The 22254-nt window shown below is 29.2% G+C and overlaps 4 protein-coding genes and 1 long non-coding RNA gene across 5 annotated transcripts in view; 3 read left to right on the top strand and 2 right to left on the bottom strand.

Moving 5' to 3' along the window:
• The first annotated feature begins 625 nt into the window (after window positions 1-625).
• Window positions 626-6041, top strand: LOC105203245. Its single transcript, XM_011172020.3, has 3 exons — window positions 626-774; window positions 3493-3658; window positions 3932-6041. Coding segments are annotated over exons 1-3 (489 nt in total). The 5' UTR covers window positions 626-772; the 3' UTR covers window positions 4253-6041.
• LOC120359306 lies at window positions 3405-4021 on the bottom strand. Its single transcript, XR_005576110.1, has 2 exons — window positions 3900-4021; window positions 3405-3710 (listed from the first exon to the last, which is right to left on the bottom strand). It is a non-coding gene; the product is annotated as an uncharacterized LOC120359306 (long non-coding RNA).
• A 628-nt stretch (window positions 6042-6669) lies between the features above and the next one.
• Window positions 6670-13421, top strand: LOC105203246. The gene is made up of 3 exons (XM_011172022.3): window positions 6670-9271; window positions 12141-12309; window positions 12550-13421. Exons 1-3 carry the CDS (start codon window positions 9117-9119, stop codon window positions 12874-12876), a joined length of 651 nt encoding a protein of 216 aa, XP_011170324.2. The 5' UTR covers window positions 6670-9116; the 3' UTR covers window positions 12877-13421.
• Window positions 13422-14254: 833 nt separating this feature from the next.
• The window catches only part of LOC105203251 (adenylosuccinate lyase), a 35805-nt gene continuing 27805 nt past the window's right edge, over window positions 14255-22254 (bottom strand). The window contains exons 2-6 of the mRNA XM_011172027.3: window positions 17850-18053; window positions 17057-17339; window positions 15523-15674; window positions 14977-15375; window positions 14255-14716 (exon numbers count right to left, since the gene is read on the bottom strand). Coding sequence (XP_011170329.1) covers window positions 14453-14716; window positions 14977-15375; window positions 15523-15674; window positions 17057-17339; window positions 17850-18053 — 1302 coding nt within the window. The 3' untranslated portion in view covers window positions 14255-14452. The remainder of the gene's footprint in view (window positions 14717-14976; window positions 15376-15522; window positions 15675-17056; window positions 17340-17849; window positions 18054-22254) is intronic.
• Window positions 18270-21528, top strand: LOC105203249 (protein snakeskin). The gene is made up of 4 exons (XM_011172026.3): window positions 18270-18415; window positions 19974-20180; window positions 21034-21153; window positions 21377-21528. The coding sequence occupies exons 1-4, from the start codon at window positions 18365-18367 to the stop codon at window positions 21473-21475; spliced, it is 477 nt and encodes a 158-aa protein (XP_011170328.2). The 5' UTR covers window positions 18270-18364; the 3' UTR covers window positions 21476-21528.

The raw sequence follows: 22254 nt of genomic DNA on the forward strand, positions 1-22254 counted from the left end.
CTATTAGCATAACGACCTTTGCTCCTTTAGCCCTTCACAATTGTTGGTTTGATTTGGAGAGTATTGATTCGATATATTATTGTAATCTTTTATTTTTAAAAACTTAAATAGAAATTTAATTTCTAAAATTTTACTTTTATATTTAAATAGTTTAAAAAAATAAAATTAATTACATCTTATTGAGGAACTTTATATGATATTAAAAAATTAATATTTGAAGATATTAGAAAATATTGGAAAGTAAAACAAATTCTAAAAAAATTATTTTAAAAATACGTATTTATATTTCCTCTTTATAAAAAACTTTACACATTTATACCTATTTACGTAAACTTTTTCAACTTTATAATTAAACAACTAGATGTTATTTAAAAAAAAGGAGAAATTGCTTTCTTTATATACTAATATTTTTCAAAATTTATATCAACCGTATCTTGTTCACATCAAAGAGAAAGAGTGATAGTTTATTCTCGAAACCTGTTTCCTACTCGTTAATGGTGGTGGGAAGCGTTTACTTTGTTACTACCTAGCTAACTTGCCGGCGACTGGAGAGGGATCGCGATTACCACTCAGTAAGAAAGAGAGCACTTGTGGTTGGAACGAGACACAAAAAGAAAGAAAAGGCTGGTGCCGACGCTCGATTCACTAGTTCGAGCTAGGAGGTGATATAAAGGCGTCAGAAAAGCGAGTCGGTCTGATTTGTCCGTAACATCTACCGAGAAACCAGCCTCAGAGCGGGAAATCCGTTGCTGCCACACCACATTTTACCATCATGTAAGTATATTATATGTATTATATATATTTTACTGTGTTATATAATAACAAATTTATTATTTCGTATCGATTATAATATTATCTTTCAACGATGTAACGAACGTACTTTGTCCTTTTAATTTTGATACACATATAATCTTAAAATCAATATTATTATCTCAGTTCATGAACCAGTTTTGAATCATAATTCAGATTTTTTCGCATTTGGTTTTACAAAATATTTGATAATTTTTTGATTCATAAAATTAAAATTGAGTTTTAAGAATTCATTTAATTTCTTTCTGTCTCGTGATTTTGCAACTAAGAATTATATAATTAAATAATATTGATCAAACATTTTCTGTTATTTATTTTTGTAGCAAAAATACATAAATTTATTTAATAAACACTGCATAACTTTTATTTCACATGAAGAGGTTTGTAAAGATTTGTAACGGTAATAGACACAATGCAAATCAGTCTTCGCAACATTATATAAGCAGAAGATAAAAAAGCGATGATCGTCGACCTTGTAACTAACATTACTTCGTAGTTTCACTCACTAACAAATCAATACAAATGATGTTTCTGCAATTACTAGAAGTTTAAATTTCCCCAGTGTATATTGAAAAGTAAGTTCAAAGTATCACTGCGCAGCACGTTTCGCTCTAATGAACAATAATTTTAGCTTCAATCTCACGTATCAATGTATTTTCTTTTCTTTTGGCGGTGAAAGTTAATCCCCTTTACATTGCGTCAAATTGTATTTCTCAAATCAAAATAATATTAATTATTAGTATCATAAATAAATAGTAGAATTAAATAAAAGCCTATTTTTATAAAAAGTATTAAATAAATTAAATCATGATAGATAATATTAAGTCACGATGTTATTTAGGCCCTGCACGCAATAGAGGAATGTTGGATATTAGAAATAGAAATAAACATTTTAGAATTAATTTTTTTAATAAATATTAAATTTAATGCCCAATGATATGAGTAAGACACAAATGTGTCGTACAAGATACAACACAATTTATTATTTATCCACAGTGTTTTATTGAGACAATTAACTGATTCTAAAATTTTAATTCTTATTCCTAATATCTAATATTCCTCTATTGTACGCAGGGCTTTACAATCGCAACATTTAAATATTAGATTTGTAAGTATAAATAATATAATGAAAACATATCTACACCTTTTGTATTGCAAATAATAATTTATTATAAAATTTATTAAAAATGATAACATTTACGTTTTGTACAGAAAAAAATTTTTAATTGATTAAAATTAATTTCCAACATTATGATTATAACTTACAATATAATCTTAAATTATTAAAACGTGAACAATTTCGTACGCTTTAATGTAAATCAAGCATTGATAACAATAATTTTTAATAACATTTGTAAAAAAAAATTATTATCACGAAAGATCTGCAACTTGACAAAAGGAGAAAGGTGAGAGGAAAATAAAAGATATATGCACATGAAAGGACGAGCTCGAAGACTTGGCTAAGAAGTAGCCGCGAGCAGTGAAAGTAGCGCAAATGCACCGAGTGAACTTTACCGAGAATGGTCACATTGGTGATTAAACGCCTGGTAGAAAAAGAAGCGACACGAGCGCAAAAAAATTCCTTCATACACCCACGTGACGCGTTGTGTAATAACTTGTAGCCTCGACACAGCGTTGATGTTAAATTTTATGATGTTAACGCTTAATGTGTAATTTGAAATCATAGATAGATCTTTCTCACTTTGGATTTACTTGTGGATCAATAAACTGCATCTAAAAATTCAGTTAATTGCGATTTTTGTTTCTTTCTGCTTAAATGAATAAAATCTTCAACAAATTATATTTAGTTTGCTTTAGAAAGAGTTTAAGTTTACTTGTAAATAAATAGAAGTAATGCTCGTTTTTTAAGCGTTACTGTAACGTTGCGTCATAATATCACAAGAACAAATCTACGGTCATGTGCGTATAGAGCCGAGTGACTATTGCATATAAGTTTTCTGATCATTATAACGAATCTGCAATTACAATTCTAATATTAGAAATAGCTAATCCAATATGGCGGATCAAAATGTATTTAATTATATTTTATTATATTCTCGTAAAATTTTATACGTACATACAAGTTTTAAAATCTCTTATGACAATTCAATTATCAAAATAAAAACATTTCTTTTATTATGAGCTGATCCAGACGGAGTAAAATGCAAAATTTACTTGAAATTTTTTTATTCGCACGCGAGAATTGACATTATTAAAAGAAAAGAACTGATAAAGTGCTTCAAAATAATACACATTAAATAAAACAATATTTTACGAACATTTTATTAAACATATTTTATTTGAAAAAAAGATTTTTAAATAATTACTTTGGCTTCAAAAATAATTATTTAAAAATAATTTCTTTGTTGTTACTAACAATAAACATTATATCATATTTATTATGAAAACTGTAGTCTCAACGTTTTAGTATTGAAATTTTTGTTTTAAAATTATTTCAAAAATCTACCCTTAAATATTGTTACAATCTTTATGAAACATCCTGATAAAAATATTAATTTACGTAATATGTATATCTTTAAGGAAAAATTAATCGCATGCAAGTGCGAATTTCTCCAGAGATTTTTTAGACAAAATTTGCAAGAGAATTTATTTTTTATTACTCAAGCATTTGTGTAGAATCAAATCGCTGGTTAATGCATATTTGCTCAATTGTATTAACAGGGTGGTGTGGGCGGTGCTGATATTGGCAGCGGTCGCGTTGACCAATGCAGCGGTACCAGATCCACCACAAACTTCTGGTATCACCACGATCGGCTCCAAAAAATTAGGTACTGCCGCCGATTGTGCCGGAGTTGTCGCTTTCTCTGCCACCCAAGGATCGATAAATGTAAGTTAATGATGCAATTAATCTTAAAAGATCAAAAGTATCTGCTTGCAAACTGAAATTTAATTTAATTTTTTTAAATAACAAAATAATCGTTAATTTTAATAAAAACTAAAGAATTTTGATAATAGAGAGAAAAAAACTTATTCGATTTCCTCTCAATTTTTATAAATAGAACATATAATGTAATATTTAAATAACAACCCAACGATAATTATAAAACAGATAATTTAAATTTACGCACTCAGAGAATGATATAACTTTAAATGTGTACAGGAAGCTAAGCTCATCCTCGCCGAGACACTAGTGGACAAGGGAGTCGGTTACGCGGCGGAGACTGGGATTTTTACCACGCATTGTCCAGGCCTCTACCAATTCAGCTTCGCCGGATACGGTAGCACGGATCTGCGGCTGACATTGAAACGCAAACAGAACAAATCCGATAGTTGGACACCGATTGTCAGCGTTGGTCCAGCCGGAGGAAGCAATCTCGTCCTGTTGGACGTCGAAGCTGGCGATCAACTTGCCGTCTTCGTTGAATCCGGGAAGATCACCGACGGAGCCAGCTTCACGGGTCACCGTGTTTATAAAAAGTAATAGCAGGGCCATTAAATAACAATCTTGACGAAGGATTCAAGATCACCATTAGGAAAACGAAATTGAAATGTTATAAACTAAGACTGAGTCTAAACAAATTGTGATATAATAATTTTGTAAAAAATTTGGAAATTATTTATTGTATACTTTTGAATGATGACTCATTTTACTTTGGATTGATAACATTTTGGTTGTATTGTTTAAAATTATCAAATATCTGATTACAAGATACTAAAACATAATGCCATGCTGTGAGATCCAGAAACTGCTAGATTGTTATTAAATGCATTTAAAAACACGTACAAAGAAGAAAAAGAGGATTGAAACGCTTTTACAAAATCCGAATTTTTTTTTCTACAAACGAGAACTTTCTTGTGTGCTGAATTAGAGTTTCTAATTCGTAATTCCGAAGCTTCTCGATGAACTGTACGTTCTGTGATAGCTATTCTCTTCATTCGTCTAAAATTTCATTGATTTCATAAATTTCTTTAACTAGAATGATAAATATCTAATCCAGCTTTCGCTTAGCATTTCTTCCGCTTCGCTTTCTAGGGTTTTTTTGTTCGTATTAACTTTCCCCTCATCTCTTGATACATTTTACTCGATATTTTATTGCTTCCTTAATTTCTTCGCTAAAATAACGCAATTAAAGAACAACTTTCTCCACTCAAAATTTACGTATCCTTTTTTCATACTTTTTTGAGAATACTGTTACATTTGTAACGCTTTCTAGTTTTTGTTATTTCTTCTATTTCTCTCTTCGCTATCTTTCTTCTTTATAATTCATTTTTCCACTCATCTCTTTGCTATTTTCGCTTTTTATCATTCCTTTATTTTTATTAAAACTTCTCTATTTCTATTTCACACATTTCTATTGGTTTCTGTTCCTATTGTCTTTATTTTTTCTTCTTTATTTCCTGTAGAGTTATTTTTGTCGAAAGTAAGCTTTTAGTCTGTCACAAATTTATCTGTTTAGTCCGTCAATCTTTTTATTTCGTTATTGCGCTTCTATAATCTTTAGAAAGATTTGTACTATTTTTGTTCTTATCATCTTTCCGCTATCTTAACATATCTCTTTTATTCTTTTATTTCTTCATTAGAATTTTCTTTCGCTTTATCGAATTTATTAACAATTTCTACTCCTACTATCTTTAGTTTCATCATTTCCATTTGTTACTTCTACTAACTTTCATTTTATTACTTCCGCCATTCTTACCTCTTTTAAATTTATTTTTTCGTTTCTTCAATTTCTTGTCTTCTGTTCCTGTAGAAAAAAAAAACATGTGCTACATCTTCTTTTCTGAATTTCTTTCGCTCTTTTCTGTATCCCTTTCTATTGTAATATATTCTTATAACTTTAATGAATCATTATATTGTTTCCTTTTAGCCCAATTCAGTCTTAAATCTAGTCTATGTACATTGCTTGTTCCGTCTCTCTTTTCGTCTTAAATATCTATCTTTCAATCTATCATCTGCGTATCTGTCAACTGTCTCTTTCACTTCGTTTCTATTATATATAAATATCAAAATCGTCTGCTATCACAGGCAGTTACGTCGGAGAGAAGATTTATAAAACTGAACTTAGAAAATGAAGAAAAAATAAGAAAGACAGATTGCGGCAATGAAGCAAGAGAAGTACCGATTGCCTATACAGCAATAGAGAACGCGCGCGCGCGCGCGCATCTATATAACGAACAGTGCGATTTATTTTTTTGTAACTTTATTAAATCAATGTAAGAAGCATTAACGTGATAAATAAAGTTGTAATTACATATTTTTTTATCACCAACAAAATTTCGTAAAGTTAATCACACTCTTAGCCTTGAATGACAACCTGACATTCCACACAGACTTCTTTGAAAAAAGTATAAACTATAGATAAATAAATAAATAGATTAATATAATCAAAGATTCCAGTTCATCTTCTCCGCTTTCCAATCGCTTGTAGTTTCTAAGTAGGACAGATATCACTTCTTCGAGGAACTCGACAATTTGTTTAGGCTACCGACAGGTCTAGCAGAGTATCGAATTGAAATAAAATTGTCGCGATGTATCTTCCTGACCCAGTCAACCAAGCCATAGTGTAGCTATACTAGCCTTGATACTTTATTTATGTTCCAATTTCTTGTAACAGCACGCGGATTTTCTCGTAGCCAATTTAAAGCAAGTGCGTAAAAGCGACATGCAGAATTAATTATCTAATATATTCCAAAGTGCATAATGTTTAAATTAAATTAAAGTGAATGATACAAGTTGTTTCACCAGGACGCGTTTATTTGTTTACAAATTTATTCTCTACAACGATCCCGCACAATATCCAATATTCTATACAATTAGAAGACAATTTTTCATTATTTCTCAAAAAAAGTAACGGAATGAAACAATGATAGAGGTCGTAAAAAATATAAAAAATAATATTAGAGAAGTAAAACCAGTCGACTATTAAAAATTCATTTATTTCCGTTATCAGTTATCAGTAACCTAATGTTGATATTTTCACAGAACAATTCCAGAAACTTTCCTACACGTGTTAAAAGCTTTATCAATAATTTTATCAAGCAACTCAAAAATTATACTCAAGAGCTGATAAAAAGAATATTGGTTACAATGGATAAAAAAATTTACACACCAAAAAAAGTTTAATTTACTTAATGACTATAATAGATACGCTAAAAAAATCCGATTAAAAAACTTATTAACAAGACACGTGAGACTCTAAACGTAAACTCTACATTTTTTTCTTTCAGGAACAATATATACGAGCAAAATTTCGAAATTCTAATTGACCCGCTATAAGATTTCGGAATTCAATTACCATTTTATTTGAGAATCGTAGATGATATTGCGATTGCTGTCCCTTCAAACCAAACTGACTGTCTTCAACATTTTGAATTTATTTCATCCCAGATTACAACTTACGATCAAAGTCGTGGAGAAGAGGACAACAGATAAAATCTTCTTGATATCACCATGATAAATAACGACGGCATTCTTTAGTTTGATTGATATCACAAACCATCATATTCTCAAGTAGATACTTCAACTATTTATCTTTACATTTATTATCTCAAAAAAAGACCATAATGGATATGGTTGACAGAGCATTTCACTCCCAGATCTTCAGTTTCATAGTATAAACATCAGTTTTGTTATTAACTAACTCTTTGCTGAATAACGATTATCTCTTGGATTTTACTTTGAAAACGATAAATGTATGTCTCAGATCCCTCTTAAACGAATAAACATTCAAATTGAAAACTATTAACTGTTAACGAATTTGGAGGTAGTGAATCATAAATCAAAGAATTTGACTTATGATTTATCAATTAGTATATTTTAGATTTCGGGAATCTTGAATAAGTTCAGATTTATAAGAAAAAATACTTATAGAGACTGGTGTTTTTAAGCTTGAACAAATTAGATAAAAATGTTAGAGTATATAATGATCCGTTGCCCTCAAGTTTAAAAAAATCAAGTGGTTCCATTTTATATACTTAAAAAAAATTATGTTTAAATTGATGATATTGTTTTCTAATTCGATTTTTTTAAAATATAAGTAAAAATATCTTCGAGAAAAATACAAGTTTATTTAATTTCAATCAAATCAACAAACAACGTTATTATCCTTTATTAAAGAAACATAAATTATTTTTAATTCAAATAATTTAGTTGTTCTGGTTTTAAATATATATTTCTTTTCTGTAAAGAAAGATTTGTGTTGTATAACTATTTTTTCAATTCTAATATAAAAAACAACCCAAATGTCTTCAAATCAAAGAAATTTTTCTTTAATCGCATAGCAATGCACAAATTCCTGTAATTCAAACAAATTTTTTTGAAGAAACTTTTTATTGAGTGTATAAAGACATCGTACGAGAAGTATTCATATATTGGCAGTTTATATTTCTATTTTAATATTTGATTGTAACTTTCTATTTAAAATTTCTATATGATAAATTAATTATTTATTGTTCAATCATTAACCAGAATTGTGACAATAATTTAAAGCATAAAATTTTACGAAATAAATATATACGTTACAAAAATAAAAATTTAGAGTCCCATGGTAAGTTATTCTTTTTGTTTGATTATAAAATAAAAAAAAAACTTTTTTTAATCATATTAAGAAATTTAATTTAAAAAACCTTGAATTAAGGATACACACAGCAATCACGTCCATCCAGTCTTGTAACTATGTGGATATTCTCGTATTAAGCGTTTAGGACTATTTACCATAGGAAAAGGATCCATGAGAAAGTTAGTCATGGAATAATATGTCATTGGAAAATTAGAGTACCAAAGATTTCAGCTGAAACGTATACTTTGCATTTGTATACGATTTTAAAATTAAATAATATAATTTAAATAATAAATTCTTGCGCTCTTTTTACAGTACCAACTACCAATTGCTCATTAAACTCTCTTCAATTATTTAAATTGCCTTAAATATTATTAATTTTATATTTTATATGTAATAAAAGGTCGTTTGCCAAATTTCTTGTAATGATTATGATACATCCTTAATGGGATAGACTGTTAAAAATTAGAGTTGCAGAACATCGCAATCACGTTAATAGAAACATTATGAATCCGTCATTACAGAGATTATGTAATTTATAGGATAAATTATAATCACGAGTTTGATTCGAATGATTAGCAAGTTTTGGATAATCAAAGAGAAAAAAAGTGATAGTTGTTTTTTCTCTATCTTGCTATCTTCTCGCTGATAATGACGGAAAGCTGTTACTTTGTATCTAGCTTAACTTGCCAATCGGCGCGGCGCCGCGGCGCCTGGAAAGAGATCGCGATTATCAATCAGCGAGAAAAAGAGCATTTGTCTCTATTAGAATGAGACGCAAAATGAATGAAAAGACAGGTGCCGATGTGCGATTCACCAAGTGTTCAAGTTAAGAGGTGCTATAAAGTCATACTGGAGTCCGAGACTGTCTTACCCGTTCATAACGTGAAGAACCAACCTGATAGCGGAAAATTCGTTTCTGCGTCATATTTTACTATCATGTAAGTCTGTTATTCACTTTGTGTAATAAAAAAATATTATTTTTACAAAGCCGCGAGTTAAATATACTGGGACAAGAACGAACAATAAATTAAAGAATATTAAATACTTGATTAAATGTAATCTGTCAATTAACATCAGAATTAGGAAGTAACGCGTTACATGTAATGTCAATTTCGTTACTTTTTTTCGATAACGCTCGTCACCTTGTTCTGTCTGTAATAATATAACGTCGTTATATTTTTACAGTAACGGTGACGAATTTACTCGTTATTTTTAGTGTTACTTTTTTTTTATTATATACTTATTATTTATTTTTGTTCAATAGATTACGCGCTAATCGAGTGATTGAAATATTCCGATACAGTACTTTATATCTTCGAGTGCATTCCGATAGCCACTGTCGTTATTGAATAATAATAATTATTATTATTACTACTTATTTCTATTATTTTTATTTTTTAATCTCTTTTTATATTATATACTATAGATTTTCAGTACTTACGATAAATATTGGAATATATTCTTAATAGCACTAATGTAAAAGAGAATTTAATATCAAATCTTCTAAAATTAACTAAAATAAAGAAAGAATAAAGAATTGGAAAAATTACTAGATAAGTTTAAGATATAGAAAAGCTTGTGCTCGATATACATATATACATAAAATAACTTAAAGAGTTTTAAATTTTAATATTTATTAATATTAACATTGATTATCAAATAATCTAATGATTTATTGTAGCATTACAAAAAAAGTAACGAACGTTAGTTTTAAAATTTACTTCTTGTAACAATAACGCGTTACATTTTTATGACCGACTGCTGCCAACCTTCGGTTGTTAATGTAACGTTTCAAACTTGATTAACATTATAGAAAAACTGATTTCAATTATACACAGTCTCAATTCTTCAGTCGCAATTTACAATAATTACAAACACAGAATATTAATCCGTTTCAGTTTAGTAAATATATTATAACAAAATGAAAAGTACAATAAATATAGTGTAATAAATTAATTGAGTTGGCTTGTGTTAAAGTTAACAATTATGATCAAGTAAAAGAATTAACGGTCTTCAGAACTGCAAACGTCATGCAATTAAACTTATCTAAATAATTTTATTTTTGTTTGTCCTGCGTAATCCTCTGTTTTCTTTATCTCCTTAGCGATCTTTTGTATAATTTTCATGAGTGAAAGAAAGTTGGTGTTATAATTACTCATTAATTTTATTAAATACTGATTAGTATTTTGCTCTTTGAAACTTGCTCGTAGTAAGGTGTGAACATACTTTATTCTCCATTTTGTTGAACATTATATATTTCAAAAGCAATATTATTCTCTCGGTGCACGATTTTTCTAGTTTTCAATTATAATTTAAGTTTCTCAGCATTAGATTTTTAATATTTACAGTGCTGTACAAACAATTTTTAAACATTTTTGGTATATAAAAATTAGATTTTAGGAAGTAACTAGTTTCTTTTGTCTCATAATCTTAAAATTATAAATATAATTAAATAATATTGATCAAACATTATTTTATTTTTTTTTATAGCAAAAATAGATAAATTTATTTATGAAACGCAACATAATTTTTATTTACATGAAGAGGCGTTTGCAGAAAAATTTGCAATGACAATACAATGGAATGCAAATCAATCTTTGTCACATTACATAAGTACAGGAAATAAAAAATGATAATCATCGATCTTGCAACTTCACTTTACAATTCTGATCACTAGTAGATATAAATAATGATCTCTCTTAACAAAGGCTCTTACTAAAGTTTTCCCAATATATTGTAATCACGCTATTGAAAAGCATGTTCATAATATGTGACTGTTTACCACGTTTCGCTCTGATAAACAATAACTCTATTTGTGCGCCTTGCGTAATAATGTGTTATCATATCGTCTGCGTTGATATTAATTTCCAATATCGTATAATTAATTTCAATAACTAAATTATTTTGACATTAGATTTATTTGTGTTTTTGTAAAAAGATTTACATAATCAATTTGCACTTCTTTATTATTAAACAAATAAAACTTTTAAGCTTTAATTATATACTCTGATTGAACAGTACAGGTAGTTCTATACAAAATACTAAATTTTGATCAGTTTTAACTAAAATAAAATTTAAAAATTGATTTTTTTTTAGTTTAGTGTAATAATTAAATATTCTAAAAATATAAAATATTCATTTATTACAAACATTTATAACAAAAAATAAAGTTTATGTATAGTTCTATGTAACAAAAATAAATAAAAAATTTTTTTTCTAATTTTTAATAAGATTTTTTTTTTTATAACTGTAATCTTAGACTACAGTAAATGTTTATTTAAATTTACAGTAAAAAATTTCGATTTCTCAGAGATTATCAATTTATAATATATCAAACAAATCTGAAAAAATTCTTTACAATGTTTTAAATGAGTGCTGAAGTTACCGTTTTATGATATTAATAACAGTTTAGTAGAAAATGCTTCTTTTAAAAAAAAAAAAAGACAAATTTGGACTATTCGTTTATTTATAGTAATTACGCAAATATAAATTTACACCTACCTATTTTTTTTTTAACACTAATTCATGTTCTAGGAACTCTACCAAAATAAAAAATCAATATTTTACTCAAGAAATTCATCAAAAGACATAAAAACTGAACAGAAAATGATGAGACGCTAGTGTCCCGTTATGACACAAAGGGATACGAAAAACTGAATCGCTCAAACATCAATCGTGTGTGCAACTTCTTCCAAACATTTTCTAAATAAAATTTTCTAAAACTTATACTTTATTATTCAGAATTTCATAGATCAATTCGTTAAATCGTTCGTAACATCAAATAGTTGATTATTCATTCATGAACAGGATGATGTGGACAGTGCTAATATTGGCAGCGATCATGTTGATCGACGTAGCGGCACCAGCAGATCCAATAGAAAATTCTGGCATCGCCACGATCGACCACAAAAAACAAGTTAATGCTATCGATTGCGACGAATTTGTAGCCTTTTCCGCCATTCAAGGATCAGTGATTGTAAGTTTAATGCACAATTAATCTTGAAATAAAAGGAATAAAAATCTACTTCTGCGCACTAAAATTGAATTATAATATTTTAATTCATACAAAAGATGAAATAAACATTAACTTTACTATAAAAACTAGAAGAATTTGGTACAAAAAAAAACTAAATTTTTACAGAATCTCTAAATAGAATACAATTTGATAATATTTATGCCTTTAAAGAATGATATATAAATTTGTAAATGTATATAGGAAGCTAAGCTCGTCCTCGCCGAAATGCTAATAGATAAAGGAGTCGAATACGAATTGGAAACTGGAATCCTTACCATGCATTGTGATGGCGTTTACCAATTTAGCTTCGCTGGATATGGTAGCACGGACTTGCGATTGGCATTGAAACGCAAACAGAACAATGTCGACAGTTGGATAACGATTGTGAGCACTGGTTCAGGCGGAGGAAACCATCTCGTCCTATTGGATGTCGATGCTGGTGATCAACATGCTGTCTTCGTTGAATCCGGGGAAATTAACCCAGACAGTGTCAGTTTCACGGGTCGCCGCGTTTATAGAGACCAATAACAATATTGACAAATCTAAGATACCAATTATCATTAAGGAATCCAAGTTTTAATTTATTATAAATTAAAACTGAGTCTAAAAAAATTTTTGATCAAAGAAGGTTAAACAAAATAATCAAAATTTTCAAAATGTAATTTGTAACTTAAAAGATATTTAACAAAAAGGTGGTAAAAAATTCTTTATAGAATTGATTTTTTGAAAATCAAAAGGCTCATCGTTTCTTTAAAAATCTAATTGGATTATAAAATACTAAAACATAATACCATGCTCTTGGATTAAGATTGTTAGACTGTCATTAAATGCATTTAAAAACATCTATAAGAAAAGAAAAAAAGATTTAAATGTTCTTGCAAAATACGAATTTTTTTTACTACAAACAAGAATTTTCTTGTGTACTGAAATACAGTTAAATAATTTGTTTTAAAATTTTTAGACGGATTTAATATTCTGCGATACCTATTTTTTTCAGTCGTTAAAAATTTTTAATCTTATTAATTTCTTTCATTATGTAAAATGATAAAATGTCTAATTTTTTTTTAACACAAATTTCTTCCAGTTTACTTTCTAACATTTTTCGTTTACGTTAATATTCCCCTCGGTTTTTTATTTATTTTCCTCGATATTTTATTACTTCCTTAATTTCTTTAATACAATAATTCAATTAAAAAGCAACTTCTCCCTTTAAATTTATGCATACTTCTTTCTTTATATTTCTGTCACTTTTACATTTTTAATATTTTTAAATTTTTGTTGTTATTTTGTCTTCACATTTTCGATATTTTTCTCTTCACTTTCCTACATCTTTCTTTTCCTTAGTTCACTTTTTCACACATCTTGTGCCACATCTCTTTACCTTTTTTTTTTATTATTCTTTATCTCTATTAAAATTTCTATATTTCTATTTCACATATTTCTTCATCGTCAATACCTTTGGTCTTTTAGTCCCTTTAAAAATATTTCTATCGTTATATCAATATTAAGTTTTTATTTACACAACTTTAATTTTTTTATTTCATTCTACTACATCTTTATCTGTAAAAGCGTTTATACATCGTTTTCATTATTGTTCTGTTACGTTTTAACTCCTTTAACTTCTTTATGTTTTGTTTTCTACATTTCTTTCTTCATTAAAATTTTTTGTACGCTTAATCGAATTTATTGACAATTTCCATTATTTTTAACTTCATCATTTTTATGTTACTTTTACTTATTATTTAATTATTTTTCATCCCTTTTTTTGAATTTATTTTTTTATTTATTATTATTTCTTTGTTTCCTTATTTTCTTCTAGTATTCTCTTCTTCTAGAAACAAATTAATAAAAAGAAAAGAATTTACTGTAATAAGCAAGTAAAGTACTGAAAAATGTAACAATGTAATTTATTTATTTTTTTGTAACTTTATTAAATGTATCAATATAAGAAATATTAACGCAATGTATAAAATTGTACGCATATTTCTTACCATTAACAAAATTTTAACTCGAAAGTCAATCACACTCTTAACCCTGAATAGCGTAGCCTGACATTATATGCAAACTTCTTTGGAAGGAACATGAAAAGATTTCTATAATATAATCAAATATCCAATTCGACTTTTCCGCTTTCCAATCCTTTGTAGTTTTCGAGCACGGGATACACCTCGTTTTCAAGGAATTCAACGACCTGTTGAGGCGCTCTACCAACAAAAGTTGACGGATCCAGCAGAGCATCTAATTGAGATAGAATCGGCTTGAAATATGGATCTTTTCTAATTCTGTCAACCAGATCATTATCCAAACCGTGTTGTTTTACTTGCGCTCCAGCTTCTTGCGATAACACACGGATTTTCTCGTGGCACACCTAAAAGTTACGTGGCATACATAAAAGTTATATATGTACAGGATCCATTACCTATAATATCTATGTTTTCTAAATTTTTCATTAAACTGTTACGTTTAAGTTACAAAAGATTACGTCAAATGAGCAATTGATTATAAAATAACAATTAACTTAAAATTTTACACTTTGATCGATTGCATTATAATTAAATTAAATATTCTCGTTGAACAAACAATAAAAATTAATCAAATATAAAATATTTAATGAGGAGCATTTAATACTTGTCTATCGCCACCGGCCTTCACCATGGCCATGATCACATTCTCTGCAGACATGAAGGGCAATTCCTGTGCCACATGTCTGGCAATGACCTTTGGATAGACAACTAATCCCTCCGTGATATTCTGAAGAGTCATCAGAATCGAGTCTGCCGACAAGTAAGCTTCAGCCAGAGTAAGCCGGCGATTCGCTGAGTCGTCCAACGTGCGTTCCATCCATTGGGTCGCCGCGGTATGGAGGGTGTTATTGACGAGAACCATCAGATGACGTGCCACACTGCAACATCTCTCGGAACGCATCGGGTTCCGTTTGTAGGGCATCGCGCTGGAACCAATCTGCGTACTCTCGAAGGGCTCCTCGATCTCCTTCATGTTAGCGAGAAGACGAATGTCCGTGCAAATCTAAGAAAATATTAGAAAAAAAAAGATCAGTTCGAAACTAAGTTAACAGTGAAAGAAAACATGGATATTTAAAGATAAACCCTTGGCTTTTAAAGCCGCCACGTTGCGTAGCCGTCATAGATGCAAATGCTTCAAATGCGGGCTTACCTTGTGAACGGTTGCACCAAGTGAACTTAAAACGTTCAAACACTCGATATCAACTTTTCTGCTATAAGTCTGTCCGGTGACGGCATAGTACTTGTCGAAACCAGCCATCTTAGTCACGAGCGCGTCTAATCGCTTCACCTTTTCTGCATCGCCTATTGATGTAAATTTCAACAGTTATTACATGAAATCTAAATTACATATTATTGCTTCTTACAATAATTAATATAAGGCACTTGAGCCGAATAAGGTCCAGCACTAAATAAAGTCTATTTTTAAATTTATTACTTAGATTTACTACATGCTTTATGCCAAGAATATATCCTTAAAAGATGTATCACAGGAAGTAGGTAAAGAGGGGCTGGGGAATTAAAACCTATACCAACACTTTTATTTAGTGCAACAAAAGCTTGCAACAAAGTAAATGAGCCGTCTCTTAAAAGTTTATTGCAAAGTTTATTAATTTATGGTTTACATAAGTATAACATTATTTTATGGTTTATTACAACATATTATATAATATTATTCAAATTCCTAACTATATAAAAAGCAAACATGAATTGATCTTTTGAAATATACTTTTACTTATAAATAATATGTTTATTAAGGCCCACTTATATTCTTATTGTCATTGTTTTTGTTATAGCCGTTGTGTTTATTAAGTGTAATTTGCAACAGAAGATAACGATTCTCAACGCTATTAACTTTTGAGAAACTAAAATTACACTCAAATGGCCAAGAATCTTCAATGGTTAAAAAATTAATTATAAGTAACATTAAAGATAATTGTAATCTTTAACAGTAAAATAAACCCTAAGGGATTTTGTTTTTATGATTAATAATGATTTTAAAATTGATTTCAAAGCTATAACGTTTAGTTCCTTTATATATAAATATAAAATAAAATAATAAATAATAAAAAATTAAAAGTAATAATACATTCAATTTATTTTTTATTCAAACTTTATTATACACATAAGCATTTAGTAAAGCCTAATATCAAAGTCTTAAAAAATTTCTTTTGTTTATTTAAAATGTTTTATATGGAAGATAATTTTGTTTTTGTGAGTGATTAAAATAAACATTGTCACTTTGTCAGTTTATTTCCATATTTCTATAAATAAAATAAATTAGGTAGATCTCATACGGCTCAAGTACCTTACATCATATAAAACAGTAGTGTATGTGTACACAACTAAAATCGATTGAACCGGAAAAGTAATATCACAGTATAAAGTGAACTGTGTAAGACGTAATTTCCGGAATATAAGGAGATTCAGGTTCAAATTCTGACTAGGATAATATTTTTCTTTATAATTTTTTGGAAAGGATTTTTCAAACAAATCGGAGAAATTTTCTGAAATGTTATAAAATTCTGAAAAATATTTTGAAGACTTCTAAGAAAAAATTTTAACAAAATAGACCACCCTATAATTAAGAGTATTTAACAATTTTCGACATTTCGTAAAACATTTCGCACTTTTCCGCGGTGAGAAAATCAAAAGATTTCCAATTGGGGATTGCTAAACAAACCGACCATTAAAAAGCTGAAGGAAAGACGCTTGGGTGCCGGTAGTGCCTTTAACTCCGCGGAATCTCAAATCATTTCTGGCGCGGCGAATAGCTCTCTCATCCATCATTAAGTCCTGCAGCCATAGCGTTGCCCTTTTGCCGACCGTCGTTAGTTGCGCAGGTTGAAGATGAGTAAAGCCCAAGGTAGGAAGATCACGGTTCTCGTGAGCGAATTTCGCGAGCCGCTTAATTACGCTGGCTAACTTCGGCAGCAATATGTCGAAACCTTGACGAAGAATCAAAAGGTCCTTTAAAAAACAAAACAGCATCAAAAAATTAGATAACTACAACGACTTAGTTTAACCAAATACATCAAAGGTTTAATGGTACAGCAATTGATTTTTAACTATCAGTAGCTAAATATACTTCATTTAAGATTTAAATAGATTTTTCCTTTCATCCTGCATCCAAGTGAAAATAAAACCAAGATTGTTTTTCAATTCTATCATACCGTTCTTCATGGTGTATCAACTAAAATCTCTAGCTCACAATATTTATCATTAAGATGAATAAAAGAAAATTGAATACAAAAATACTAGGTTCTTTTAAATAGTTATATAAAAGTCATATTTTTTTCAAAATACATATACTCTCGTTTTAATTGACAAACGTTTAACATTTTATGTATATTTTTTTAAAAATTGTACATTGCTTGGGCACTTGGCATCTTTTACCTTGTTTTGAGAAGGTAAATTATATTGTTACTATGATAACTAAAAGAGAATACTTTCATAACAGAATTAATCGTAGAAGTATACCGTATTATCGCCGACATAGCAGCTGGTCGCACCAAGGTGGATAATAGGCGCAGCCAAGGGACACTGTTCACCGAATACATGAACGTGCGCCATCACGTCGTGCCTCGTCGCCTTTTCCTCCTTGGCGGCGGCTTCGAAGTCGATATCGTTGACGTGAGCCTCCATTTCGGCGATCTGCTCCGGATTGATCGGCAAACCGAGCTCCTGAAAAATATACGTTGACAAACATTTCTGAATGCGACACCATCTGCTGTTTCGGTTGCGAAAATGAAGAAGTGCAACGCGATAATTTTACGATGTGACCAGGTTTTTGGAATTATCGTTATTTAGATAAGATCGCGCATGTGCGACTGTCCTCCACGCTTCTTATCCCCATTTCAACGTACTCTCTGTATCATCTGATTAGATAAAGAGGGCTTGGTTCTACTTCGGCATCACTCGAATCTCGGCACAAGTTTCATTTTGTTACGTACGTTTTGTCACGACGAAAGGCCAGTGCCAAGAAGTCTGCAAGCATGGTGTCCCTGCAGACTATTGCGAGTATAGTGATCAAAGTGCTAAAGTTGGTGAGAAGATTGCATTTTGGTTTTCATATCGTTTAATCGTGAAAAGTGTGTATTATAGAGAGGAAAAATAGAAAGCGGGGAAAAAGACGGACTATCCCATAACGAAGATATCTTCTTATCAGTGTGGAACAAATTCTTGGTTTGGAATAAACGCAATCAATGTATAAAGTTTCGAGTCAAAATTTAAGAATTTTCATTACTTAATTTATTAATTTAAATAAACATTACCCTATTCTTTTATTTTTAACGAATATTTCGTCCAAATTTTCGTTCAAATGGAATTTTATCTCAAGATTTATTTGCATTTTTTAATTGTTAATCAAATATTCAGCAAAAGAAAAAACCAAATTGAGCAAATTTCACAGTCAATTTGGCAAATTTCTTCTTGGTCATATAAATTATAAAAGAGGTTTTTCTCTTGTGATATGTACATACATAGAAATAATAAACTGAGATTAAAAAAAGATCAGGTTTAATAAAATATCGGAAAGAGTGATAAAATAACGATGTAGTAAAAATTCGATGTAAGAAACTATAACTCAAATCTAACGCATCATAAATTGTTTAATTAATGCGGCCAACGAGTTCGATCGCGGGTGATTATAAAAGGCGTAGACCAAAAAGTCATCATCATCATCATACACTCATTCAAGGGATATTCTTACGAGACGTATGAATCATTTCTGTCGCCCTTATCGGTTTGCGATAACGCACGTTGTTTAGCAAGTGATACGCTACGCTGCCGTCGCTTTTAATGCACGGAACTATAGAGAGTGTCCCAGAAAATCTTGCTATGATTGATAATAAAATTCAATTATATCTTGAGATCTTCTCAACTCTTTCGTAAACTTGGAAATTTTCAGCATTAATTTTTCTGCTTCAAAATAAGTTTCCTGTTCATATAAATATAAAACTACGACTCACTTAAAAAGCAAATTTTTATTGCCCAGTTATCTTCTTATAAAACTTAACGTCCCTAAATATTTAATTCTTCCAACAAAGTTGCCGACATAATCTGGTACGGATTGTCATCAGTAACTGAGCATCAGCATCTTTGTAAACTGGTGAAATTTTTCTTGACATTTTTTATATAATTTTTTAAAGTTTTTAAAAATTTCTATATAATGTAATTTTATAACTTTCTGAAACATATCTCAGATTTGTCATATAAATTAGAATACTTCAAAAATGCTAAGCATTATATAATTTCTAAAATTCTTTATATATGTATACATATACAAAATCTGAAAAGATTCAAGAAATTCCTTCAAAAATCTTCATAAATTGAAAATACGGAAGATTCTTTAAAAAAAAAAATTATAAAAGATTATAAAAAATTCTTTCATCAGTGTTTGAAATTATACATTTTCCATTTATCCACGAAATGATATGTACTCTACTCTGTTTCTAGTTATTCTGCCATCTTATTATATTAACACATTTTGTTACACTTTTGCTAGTATTCTGCCGATAAAAACGTATAACAGACACATTGCAAAATTTATTTACAATAAACTGGCTATTTGCAGTATTTTTGAAATTTGTCAATTTGCTGCAGGTTATCAACCTCATTGTGCTGATCCTGTACCGTACAGGATACGGTGGCGAGTTTCTAGGAGTAGGTGGAACTTGGAACTTGAATGAGGATAAGAATCCCGATGCCGAGATCGTCGCTTCCGGCGTATTCGTCGGATTCTTCATCTACACGAGCGTCGTCCTCGTTAGTTACTGTTTTGGAAACACCGAACATAAAAAGACTCTTGTTGTAAGTGTTCGTTCTTCCTATTTGACAGGGTGCGAATAATGCATATTAAACATAATAAAAACAAATAGCATAGCACGTTTCGTAAAACAACATTCAAATTTGAAGACTCAATTTTAAGTGATTATATTTTTAATACATGAAATATATCAGAGAAACAATGTTCTTTGTTCTTTCCACAACTTATAAGCTTTCTGATAAATATCCTAGTGCATTGCAAGTTGAAGTATGTAAAAGATGTACTCACTTTTTACGCATTTACATTTCTTATGCACTAATTTTATGCGTGTAATTTTTGTATTTTTTATACGCTTAGTCGTGTATCAATATTAATTTTATATGTTCAAAAAGTATGAAAATTACACGCGTATAAACGCGTAAGAGGTAACTACACGATTTTACATACAAAAATACATACTTGGATTTGCAGTGTGTGTGTGAAAGAATTTTTAATATTTTAAAATTATAGAGAACTCCAAAAAATACTTTGAATTTCTCAAGATCTTGTAAGTTTTCTTACGAAATTATAAAATGAAAAATTTTTTAAATCTTCGAAATTCGAATTTCAAAATTCACACATATAAAGAATATTTGTGAAAAAAGTTCCAATTCGTACAAAAAAATCTGAGAAATTTTTTAGAAAGTAATAAAATGTTATAGAAACTGTAACAAAATTCTGAAATTTACATAAAAACTCTGAAAAATTATATAAAAAATAAGAAAAGAATTTCAGTAAAGTATATACATTTTCTCTTTATTATCTTTATTTTTTCAAAAGGTACTTAAATCACAAAATTATAAACAACCTTAAAAGATCTTAAAACAATTTAATCAAAATATATTATTTTTTTTAAAGGAAATCATCATGAACTTTGTTGGAACTTTTATGTTTGTGGCTGTGGGTGGAACAGCTTTACATTACTGGCATGGTTATCAACCTGAACAAAATTTCATACATGATGCGCCAGAGAGGCAGGTAAGTCGAATCCCTAACTTACAAGGTAAAAGCTGAGAATATTTAAATTAGAACTTTCCAAATAACTACAGTAACGTAAACGCTCATTTTAGTTTTCTATTTATTAAAAAAATAAGATCAGCTTAATTCATAAAATACATGTAAATATTTTATTTTAATTTCTACTGACAATGAAATCAATAATTAATATTGCATTAAACCAAAAAAAATTTAATAATTTCAGATCGGTCTGGCCGTAGGGTCGTTGTGCGTTTTGGAAGGCGCGGCATACCTGATAGATTTAATATTAAGCTTTCTCCATTACGCTAAAGACGAATTATAGAAGAGAAAGTATTACAAACATTATTTTTACAGCGACAGTATTTACAAAAATTTCCGTTTCATTCCATCAAGGTCAGCTCATGCTGTAACTAACAATATATACCAAGTAAAAGTTTCATATATTAAACCCTCTATTACGACAGATTACGTTTTATATGTCTCTGGGTTATATTGTTAGTTTCTTCACATTTCTGTATGTATAGTAGTTTCTCTTTTCGCGGGAAACAAGTAACCTTGTTCTTCTTTGAAGGGAGACAAAGTTTTTCTCATTGCACGCGTTTTTATACATATTTATGTATTCGTGCAGATATGCACTTTCCATGTGAAATTACGTGTATAAAATAAAATTTATTACAGGATTTGTAATAGAATGGTTTAGAATATATTTCGTACAAACTTGAAAATTTCGTTCTAACGATATTCCTTTGCTTATTACATAGAAAAATACATATTGTAAATCACTTGAATCAAGTCAATATTACTTGTTTCACACAAATATTTCTCATGAGTTTACATATTCGCAAAAATCTATTATAAATCCGACTTCTAGGACCGGTATCATCAATTTCGATCAACCTAATCGTTTTGATTTATTTTCTAAATAGCAAAATTTAAAACTAATCTTCCATAATTTTTAATTACTTTAATTTAAAAAAATTATATAATTATTAATTTAAGAATTATATTAGTAAATTAAAATGTACTTATATAATTCTTTAAATTAATAATTAAATGGACAGAAAAACAAAATAATACAATCAATTAAAAATTTTGGAATAT

Source organism: Solenopsis invicta, chromosome 13 (genome assembly GCF_016802725.1).
Source record: "Solenopsis invicta isolate M01_SB chromosome 13, UNIL_Sinv_3.0, whole genome shotgun sequence".
Taxonomy (NCBI): domain Eukaryota; kingdom Metazoa; phylum Arthropoda; class Insecta; order Hymenoptera; family Formicidae; genus Solenopsis; species Solenopsis invicta.